The 10,756-nt window shown below is 48.0% G+C and overlaps 1 protein-coding gene across 1 annotated transcript in view; it reads left to right on the plus strand.

Annotated features, from left to right (window-relative positions):
* The window catches only part of SCNN1D (sodium channel epithelial 1 subunit delta), a 31,854-nt gene extending 23,976 nt beyond the window's left edge, over nt 1–7,878 (plus strand). The window contains exons 9-10 of the mRNA XM_060259598.1: nt 2,641–2,716; nt 7,465–7,878. Of these exons, the coding sequence (XP_060115581.1) occupies nt 2,641–2,716; nt 7,465–7,878 (490 nt within the window). The remainder of the gene's footprint in view (nt 1–2,640; nt 2,717–7,464) is intronic.
* The last annotated feature ends 2,878 nt before the right edge of the window (nt 7,879–10,756 follow it).

Genomic DNA, 10,756 nt, shown 5'->3' on the forward strand with positions numbered 1-10,756 from the left:
AACAATGGAGTCCAGAAGTGGGGGAAGGAAGGAAGGAAGGAAGGAAGGAAGGAAGGAAGGAAGGAAGGAAGGAAGGAAGGAAGGAAGGAAGGAAGGAAGGGAGGGAGGGAGGGAGGAAGGAAGGGAAGGGAAGGGAAGGGAAGGGAAGGGAGGGAGGGAGGAGGGAGAACAGAATAAAATGTAGAGGTTCCAGAGCTTCACTCCTGTGAGCTCCTGCCCAAATTGAGGCCTGGGCCGTGCCAATCAAAGAGTAAACATCAGATCACTTCTCCATCTATATCAGTACTCTTCATTCCAAGATCTTGTGTACGAGAAGGTCGTTCCCACCTTTAACTGTAGGACTGCCAAGCCCTCGGTCCGGGCGGGGATCTCCCACCCGGGAGGTTCTCAACCTACCAGCCTGCATTGGGCCAGCGGGGGGAACCTCCCCCTGCATCGCTGGCACGATGACATCACCTGGAAGTGATGTCATCGAAATGGTGCTCCCATGCAGAGTGTTTCCGGAGAAAACCTGTGGTTTTCCTGGACGCTCTAGCCATTTGGGAGGTAGAATCCTTTGGTACAATAGGCACCATAGAGTTTTAACCTCTCAAATAGCTAGAGCATCCAGGAAAATCATAGTTTTCTCCCAGGAACGCCGAGAACGGCCCCACATGAGCGCCACCATTTTGATGACATCACTTCCGGGCGACGTCATTCCATTGCACGCACGCACCTCGCACACGCGGACGTCCCCCGCCAGGGGATGAAGAGGACTTGACTAAACCTATTTAATTGTGATGTCAGAATTTGAACCGTCTGCGCGCAAAGCAGTGCTCTACACTGAACCGCACCCCCTCCTCCCTATTTTGTCCCCCTACACTGCTGCCGCCGCTTGGGGCCAATTCCAAGGACAGCAGATTTGAGTCACCATTTTCTCTCTTGTTTCTTGTATTCCAGAAATGGATCCACAAAGTATTAAAAGAGCAGTACAACTACAGCGTGGCCACTGAAAGGTTAGTTGCTAACACTTTTTTAAAACAAACCGGGGGCTGGGGAGAGGGTTGCCAAGTCCAATTCAAGAAATATCTGGGGACTTTGGGGGTGGAGCCAGGAGACTTTGGGGGTGGAGCCAGGAGACATTAGGGGTGGAGCTAAGATCAAGGCTGTGACAAGCATCATTGACCTCCAAAGGGAGTTCTGGCCATCACATTTTTAAAGGGGCGGCACACCTTTCAATTCCTTCCTTCCATAGGAAATAATGAAGGATAGGGGCACCTTCTTTGGGGGCTCATAGAATTGGACCCCCTGGTCCAATCTTTTTGAAACTTGGGGGGTATTTTGGGGAGAGGCACTAGATGCTGTACTGAAAACCTGGTGCCTCTACCTCAAAAAACGCCCCCCCCCCCCAGAGCCCCAGATACCCACAGGTCAATTCTCCATTATTTTCTATGGGAATAAATCTCCCTAGGGAATAATAGAGTTCCCAGCAGGACATTTCCCTCCCCTCCCCCTGCTTTCTGACGACCCTGAAGCGGGGGGAGGGCCTCCAAACCGGGGGATCCCCTACCCCCACCTGGGGATTGGCAACCCTAGGCTGGGGAGAGGGGGAGAGCTTAAGTTATTCGGTGAATTAGTTTACAAATCCCAGTTCCCCTGCAGCCTTCTTGATAGTTCTGACACAAGGCAGGCCTGTAGCTACAGTGGGGCCCGGGGAGGAAGGTCACTCCATTCAATGCCCCCCCCTTTCATGTGTATGGCCCCTCCACTGGAGGACCTCCAATCTGCTCCTTTTGCTTACTGCCACTCTGAACATATGGTGCCCGTGTGGGGAGAGCTGTGTGTGTGTTAAGCTTAGTTGAACATATATGAACATATAAAGCTGCCTTCTACTGAATCGGACCCTCGGTCCATCAAAGTATTGTCTACTCAGACTGGCAGCGGCTCTCCCAGGGTCTCAAGCTGAGGTTTTTCACACCTACTTTCTGGACCCCTTTTTGTTGGAGATGCCGCGGACTGAACCTGGGACCTTCTGCTTACCAAGCAGATGCTCTACCACTGAGCCATCGTCCCTCCCCTTTCACCTGTGAATATATATGAACACATGAAGCTGCCTTCTACTGAATCAGACCCTTGGTCCATCAAGTCAGTATTGTCTACTCAGACTGGCAGTGGCTCTCCAGGGTCTCAGCTGAGGTTTTTCACATCTATTTGCCTGGACCCTTTTTAGTTGGAGATGCCGGGGATTGAACCTGGGACATTCTGCTTACCAAGCAGATGCTCTACTGCTGAGCCACCGTCCCTCCCCTGTTCTCCAGGGTCTCAAGCTGAGGTTGTTCACGCCTCTTTGCCTGGACCCTTTTTAGTTGGAGATGCCAGGAACTGAACCTGGGATCTTCTGCTTACCAATGTTCTACCACTGAGCCACCGTCCTTTCCCCAACCCCCTTCCCTCCCATTTGCCAGCTGCTGATTCCTCGTTTCCTGGTCTGGACGCAGTTCAGGCTCTGTGATGTGTCAAGTGTCATTTTGGGCCCCGTGGCCCCCCTCCACCTAAAATTTTATCCCTTGGGCCCCCCCCCCCCACCCAAAATTTTCTGACTACAGGCCTGACACAAGGAGGATTTAATCATCGCCAATCCCCTTTTTCTGTCTGTTTCAGGAAAGGCATTGCCAAAGTGAACATCTTCTACGAACATCTGGATTCCTATTCATTGGCTGAAGATGCTGGATACACTGTGAGTTGGATGTTCTTGTATTTTAGGGACACTTCTCAATTTCCCTTCATCCCAGTTTCTCCCCAGGTTTTGGTGTGTCCAATTACCTTCTGGAATGGAACTGATGAAAGAGGAATCCTCCATTGATGGGTCTTGTCAGGGCTTTTTTGGGTAGAAAAAGCCCAGCAGGAACTCATTTGCATATTAGGCCACACCCCTTGCCAGATGTGCATTCCTGTGTATACCTGCTTTAAAAAAAAAGTCCTGGGCCTGGTTGTTTTTCAGTTCTAAATTTCATACACTCCAGGCACGGTTTGCTAACTGTTCAGGTCCTTCCATCATTCACATCTTTTCTTTTATTTAATTGATGCTCATAGGAGAGCCAGTTTGGTGCAGTGGTTAAGTGCATGGACTCTTTATCTGGGAGAAGCGGGTTTGATTCCCCACTCCTCCACTTGCACCTGCTAGCATGGCCTTGGGTCAGCCATAGCTCTGGCAGAGGTTGTCCTTGAAAGGGCAGCTGCTATGAGAGCCGTCTCCAGCCCCACCCACCTCACAGGGTGTCTGTTGTGGGGGAGGAAGGTAAAGGAGATTGTGAGCCGCTCTGAGACTCTTTGGAGTGGAGGGCGGGATATAAATCCAATATATTATTAAAATACACACACGCGCGCACAAACCAGAAAAGCAATCTGGCTGCAATTGTGGAGCTGTTTCCAGATTCTGTTTCTGTGATGTTCTTACCAGTGCTTAGAAGTGAATGTGGGCATTAGCAAAATGTCACAAAAACAGGACCTCGATGTAGTCCTGTGTACAGTCACAGCAAGGCTGCTTTTTTTTTTTTTGCAGTGTTTTATCAGTGCACAGTTTGGTGTAGCGCTTAAGAGCACAGACAATAATCTGGAGAACCAGGTTTGATTCCTCACTCCTTCGCGTGTAGCCCGCTGGGTGACCTTGGGTCAGTCCTAGTTCTCTCAGAGCTCTCTCAGCCCCACCTACCTCACAGGCAGTGAGTTAGTGTGAGCTAGCTCACAGGTTTTTAAACCTCTGGCTCACACATTTTTGTCTTAGCTCAGGAAAAAGAAACCCACAGCAAACTAATTTATGCAGTAACTTTAATGTCACTAGCTCACAAAGTAGAATTTTTGCTCCAAAAGCTCCATAGCTTAGAGGGAGTATTACTCACAGGGTGTCTGTTGTGAAGAGAGGAAGGGAAGGAGATTGTAAGCCGCTCTGAGGACTCCAAGTGAAGGGCAGGGTATAAATCCAACTCTTTGGGTGCGGCCAGATGTACCATTAGTGGCGACACAGCTCCGTCTCGCTGACGGATTAAATGTGTTCGTTCAGACATCCACATCTGGCAATCGAGCGTGATCCAGCATCATTCCGACTTGCTGCAGATCAGTGCCGCATTAATTTGACACACACAGAAAGTCCGGCCCTTTTTCAAAACAGCGACACAAGATCGGCTTTTTGTTGTTTGGACAGCTCACGCGCGATACTGCCTCCCACCTTGTTTTTGAAAAAAAGCCCCAGCAGACATGCGCATTGCCAGATCATCCGGGAATCTGAGATGACGCTTCTGCTTCTCCAGTCAACACAGGATCGGGGGGGGGGGGGGGACGTTATCCCACTTTTCAGAAGAGGAAAAAAAATCTTTCTTTTCAATATGCGGATTTCAAGATATCATTGTCACTGCCAATTTCTAGGAAAATAATTCCTGCAGTGCCTTGGTTTGGATCGGCAACGTTAATTCCGGAAACTTTCCCCCTTCCCCCCTGCCACTGAAGCAATGTTTGATTTCCCAGCTCCAAGCAGTTGGGCGCATGTTCAATGGACCCCCCCCCCTCCCAAAATCACCATCACCGTGTGATCGATCAACTGCTTTTCACTAACGGGACCAACTCTTTATACGACCGTTCATGTGAACGCCGCCACGTCGGATTTTTCTGCCCCGGTCCAGAAAAAGGCTCTTTCGTCTCGCTTTAAGTGGTCCGTCTGGCCGCACCCTTTTTCTTCTTGCAAATTGGCAAGAGAGAGGGCAATGAAATCCAGCTGAACTAAACATGCTCCCATTCCGGAATTAAATCACAGAAATTCTCCCTTTTGAGACTGGTCGAATATAACACACCACGAAATTATAGGGCAATAAAGGAAGGGACGAGCAGAAACACACTAATTCCTGCCCTGTTTATTTCATTTGTTTAATGTACTTTTAAAAAAAGATTGCTTCCCTCCCTTTCTGCTCTGCAGTGGTTTGCAACAATGATCAAACACTCATAAAATGCAAACCACAATATAAAACTGCTACATAAATATCTACAATCAAGCAGGAACACAAATAAACCTCATGTTTTCTGCCTTCCTGGAATCCTTCCACATTGATCTGTCTGCGTGGGATAAGAATGTATGAATATGTACCCGTTTTCATACATTGCTGTTGCACCGGTCATTTCACCCACCTTTTTTGCTGCTAGCGTTCCCGATTCATTTGTTTCTTTTAAATAATTTTTAATGCCATTTTTAGACGACGCACATAACGTGCACCAGCATTAACGACAAAGAGAACTTTCTCTCCCTCTTCCAAAATACTAGCACTCGAGGGCACCCAATGAAATCGATGGGCAGGAGGTTCAGGAGGGACAAAAGGAAACACAGAGTGCTCTTAAGGGAACGAGGATAAGTCTGTCAGAGGCTACTAGCCATGGTGACTGAGAGGAACCTTCATGCTCACTAAGCCTCTGAATCCCAGAGCAGGACGCAACATCGTGGGAAGGCCTCGGCCTCCATGCCCTGTTGTTGGCCCTCCAGAGGAACTGGGTGGCCCCTGTGAGAGACAGGATGCTGGGCTAGATGGACCACTGGTCTGATCCAGCAGGGCTCTTTGATGTTCTTATGTAGGCCTCAGCCTCTCTGCCCTGTGGTTGGCCCTCCGGAGGAGCTGGTTGGCCACTGTGTGAGACAGGAGGCTGGACTAGATGGACCTTCACTGGTCTGATCCAGCAGGGCTCTTCTGATGTTCTTAATAACACTGTTGAATTTTGTTAGTAAATCGGGGTGAAGGTAGGGCCTGGCCTCATTTTGGCAGGAACTCACAGGAGTGGAGCTCCGAAACCTCTACATTATATTCTTTCTTTCTTTCTTTCTTTCTTTCTTTCTTTCTTTTCTTTCTTTCTTTCTTTCTTTCTTTCTTTCTTTCTTTCTTTCTTTCTTCTTTCTTTCTTTCTTTCTTTCTTCCTTCCCTCCTTCCTTCCCTCCTTCCTTCCTCCTTCCCTCCCTCCCTCCCTCTTTCCCTCCCTCCCTCCCTTCCTTCCTTCCTTCCTTCCTTCCTTCCTTCCTTCCTTCCTTCCTTCCTTCCTTCCTTCCTTCCTTCCTTCCTTCCTTCCTTCTCTCAAACATCTAGGTGGCTACCTGTGTCCCTGACATGCTTGCTTACTATGTGCATGGACAATTTCTTTCTTTCTTTCTTTCTTTCTTTCTTTCTTTCTTTCTTTCTTTCTTTCTTTCTTTCTTTCTTTCTTTCTTTCTTTCTTTCTTTCTTTCTTTCTTTCTTTCTTTCTTTCTTTCTTTCTTTCTTTCTTTCTTTCTTTCCCCCCACAAAAAAAACTTGCGTCTGGGCTCCATTGTTCAACCCCCCTGTCAGAATTTTGCTGAACTCTAAGATTCCACAAACTTCCTAATATTTCCCCACCCCACCCCCGCAAAAACTGGGAAAATAACCCAAACCTATCAAGCAGACAGATGGAAATCTTCCTCGTGCCACTGTGGCCACATAGGAGAAAGTAATTTTAAAAGTATGACTTGGAGTAAGGTTTTATTATGGCAATTCTAGTTCAGGAAGCATTTTAGGGTAGATGCTGAGCTGATATCATTTAGTACGCTTTCTTGTTGATGTCAGGGGTGTGTGGCAGATGCAAATGAGTTGTGCTAATGAGCTCTGGCACCTCTTTTTCTATTGAATGACCCCTGGTTTCATGGTGAGCCTGGAGAATACACAAAGGGAAATCGGAATCTTTTGCTCCAAGCTGTCCAGCTGCAAGATTCAACATCATCCATAATACAGTGCAAAGAAGCAGCTGCTTTGAAATAGGGATGATCCTGAATCTCTTATCCTAGGGGTGTCCAATGTGACCTGGGGGCTGATTCAGGCCCCTGGCAGGCTCCTATCAGGTCCCTGAGCAACTGGATGTCGTCTGCTTCCTTCTCCCTCTCTCTTGTTTCTTTCTGCATCACAGCTTGCTTTGCCAGGCTTGCTCAATCGCACAGCAGAGCTACAGGGCAAGACCTCTATTTTCTCCATTGGCTGAGGCTCCTCCCTTGGGGAGGAAAGGGGGGAGGCAGAGCTTGCTTTGCCAGGCTCTCGCAGTCACACAGCAGAGCTACTGAGCCAAGCCTCTCTCCCTTCTATTGGCTGAGACTCCTCCCCCTCCTGATCCCAGAGATAGGAAAGAAAAAGCCAGAGTTTCCTTTGCCCAGTTCCCTGGATCCATGGGAGAAATACAAAGAAAGCCACCTTTAAGACTAACGAGTGCTAATGTTTGAAGCACGTTTTATTTTAAGTTTTTTTAAAAATATATTTAATTGTGTTTGTCTGTGTTCTTTATAAAGTTTATATCTCTGCTACCTAATCTTAAATAGGTCCACGCATGGCCCGGCCCAGCAAGGTCTCATTTATGTCTGATCTGGCCCTCATAACAAATGAGTTCAACAACTGTGTTTTATCCCTTTCCTTACACGGTTTGTATTTTGCCTCCCCCCCCCCCACCCCTTAGGCGGACGTGGCAATGTCCAACATGGGAAGCCAGTGGAGTCTCTGGTTCGGGTCCTCGGTGCTGTCGGTGGTGGAGATGTTGGAGTTCCTGGTGGACATCGTCATTCTGTCCCTCATCTTCTGCTACCGTTGGATGACAGCCAAGAAGATAAACGTGATGATGGAGTCACCCGCCATCTCGACCGTGAGCTTGACTTTGGAGAAATACCGATACGTGGAGGAGGGGCTGGCCGCTAGCCCTAACATGACTATATTATACCCCAGTGACGGAGATGCCTCCTTGGACAAAAAGGATATCTCCGGTCTCTTCTCAAAATACGGCGGGTGCCACATCCCAGAATTGTACACGGGAGTTGTGCTCAATGGGTTTAAATATCAGGAGGACCAGTGCACAGGAACAGGTCTCAACGGATAGCGTCGTCAGAATAGGATACAGAAAAGGCACCCAGCAGGGCCTGTATCCATATCCCAGGTTATGAAGGTTGCTTTGGACAGTGGCTTTCGTGGGAACCGTGGCCAGAAGGTGTGACTTCTGTCTCTGGATACGCCAGCGTCAGACGTACGGAACTTGTCATCTGAAAAAGGACTGGTGTCCGTTGGCCCAAAAGTGGCCTTTCTGTGTGCCAAGTTAAATCATGGAGGGCAAGTTCTGCCCTTCGCTGCCTGGAGCTGAGTCCGGTAGAAGTTCAGCCATGCACAAGGGCACGGCATTCGTCTCGATTCCTGGAATGATGTGAAAAACCTTTCCTCATTATGTCACTGGAACCAGATTTGTCTCATATTCAGGTATTTTTGACCTGTAACCTCCTTTCAAGAATTGTGAAATATGTTCTTTTGGGAACTGGGAAGGTGATGAACTTGTTGGGGGAAGGGAAAGGATGGGGGAGAGTGCCTGGCGGTGCCCCAGTTCCATGTAAAATCAACTCTCCTATTAAAACACTCCTGAAGAAACCAGATTCAGCTGGGCATCTCCTGACATACCGCTTGGCCTGTCAACATTTCACAGCCGTACCTAAGTTAAATGTTAAACTGCCTGCCTGTTACCAGATGTCTCCAGCGGACATTTACGAGCCCATGTCCTATCCGTTAACAAGCGAACGATTCGCTGGAAAAGGTGCAAATTAACGCTTGGCCGTCCTAATTGTAATCTCGTGTCCGAGATAGCGCTTTGGTTTAACAGACCGCCGATTCCTGTTGAGTTAGTCCATAAAATTCAGAATGAGAACATTGTGTTTAATGCAGGATTTTATAATAGGCTTCTCCAAGCAACACAGGCCAAAGCAGAACTAGCAATAGAGGAAATGGATGTCGGGGATTTCTGAGGATCTGAAGAAGGAGGATCAACTTCAAAGGCAAATCCCTCCTCCCTCCTTTAATTACAGGGGAACAAGACTGTGCGGCAGGATGTCATTGGTGAAGCTCAACGTTTAAGGAGTATCTTTAAACCTTGCTGAGAACTTCAACGGCGAGACTGTCTGATAGCAACTCGCCAAATCTTTGGGGTGTTTTTTTTTTTTTTTAAATGGGAAAACAGGCTGCCTTTTTGCTAAAGGCAGGCTAGTTAAAATATATTTGGGAATGCTTTCGGGAGGACACATTTGCACATGAAACTGCTTTCTAATGAATCAGACCCTTAGTCCGTCAGAGTCAGTATTGGCTACTCAGACTGGCAGTAGCTCTCCAGGGTCTCAGAGATATTTCCCATCACCTACTACCAGATTCATTTACCCGGAGATGCCGGGGATTGAACCTGGGGCCTCAGACGCCCTCCCGAGGAGCCTCAACACCACCTCCTCCCTCAACTTTGTTTCAACTGGGTTCAAAAGATCACTTTGCTACAGGTGTACTGGGATCCAATATGTTGAAAGACTTTCCCTTTGATAGAAATCGTTAGCCGGACATACCACTCGGGCTTTCCTAATCCGGTCTACTCAGAATCCTACTCAGGTCTATTCATTAGGGCTTACTCCCAGGAAATGCTCTTGGGATTGCACTGTAAGATACGTTACTTATTAGAGGAGTGCGGAGAAGTTCCGGTTGATTAGATATGCAGCTTAGAATCAGCTTGGGCAACAGTGCAATCTGTAAATAAAGTCAAATCAGTGAGAAAGCCGGTATCTTGTTTCTCATGATAACTGTATTGTTTCTCTGTATAAAATATGTACTGTATAACTCCTACCTTTTATTAGGTGGTTTTTTAAAAACTTCTATACTGGCAGGATAAGAATGCCATTATAATGTGATTGTAATTTATTTGGCCGTGTGTTGGTGCGTGAAGAGCGGTGGTAAATGACTGTCCTCGTGGGTGCAGTTTAATAACATAATAATTTAATAACCCTCTCGTCTTGTTTTCATACCCCTTTGTCCAGATTTTGAGGATAAGGAGGAACTAAACTGACTGCACTGACTTGTTTTGTAACCCTTCCCTAATAAAACGGCAGAGGGCCTTTTCATACTGTTCTCGTAGCCTTTTACTCGGAATGTGAAATTTCTTGCTCCGAGCGGGGAGTGGAATGAATGTTATCTCCGAAAGCCGGTTGCAGGTTTTCCCCAATTGCTGTATCTCAGTCCCTGATGAGGGTGGGGGGAATTGCTTCAGCCTTGGAATTGCTGCCTGTTAACACTGATGCCAAATGCAGACAAACTCTTCGTCTTCAACACTGAAGGCCTAACTATATCGAAATTGCTTTCTGGTAGTGCTTTACTGACACGCACGTGTGCATCAGTGAGACAAAAGAAAAGAAAGATGCAAATGACCTGGAAGCTGCCAGAGGACTGTACATTCCCCCAGTATGCTATACAGAATTTAGAAACGGATCTAAAAGACAGGACAACAGAGGATTCCTGCTTCATCCTTTCCAGATTGGAAACAAGACTCTGCAATTTGGAATGGAAATGGGGTTCCCAGGTCCTCCCTGGCCACTGGCGGGGGTAGGGGGGTAGGGTAGCCAGCTCCAAGCTGGGAAACTCCTCCTGGAGATCTGGGGTGGTGTCTGAGGAGGGCAGGGACCTCAGTGGGGTATAATGTCCACCCTCCAGAGCATCCTTTTTCTCCAGGCAGTGCCAGCCCTAGGGTGTGTTGTGCCCCAGGCAGGCTCACCGCCCGGTGCCCCCCAGCACCCCCCCTTCCCACCCTTCTTCTGCACTGCTGCAAGACAGCACCGTGCTCCATCACCACCACCCCCACCCCCATCAGAGCATGGTGCAACAGGCTCAACCCACCGGCATCTGATCTTTCTTTGAACAGAGCTCTGGAGGAGAGGAATGCTGTAGACATCATTTATCTTGATTTC

This window comes from Heteronotia binoei, chromosome 18 (genome assembly GCF_032191835.1).
Source record: "Heteronotia binoei isolate CCM8104 ecotype False Entrance Well chromosome 18, APGP_CSIRO_Hbin_v1, whole genome shotgun sequence".
Taxonomy (NCBI): Eukaryota; Metazoa; Chordata; class Lepidosauria; order Squamata; family Gekkonidae; genus Heteronotia; species Heteronotia binoei.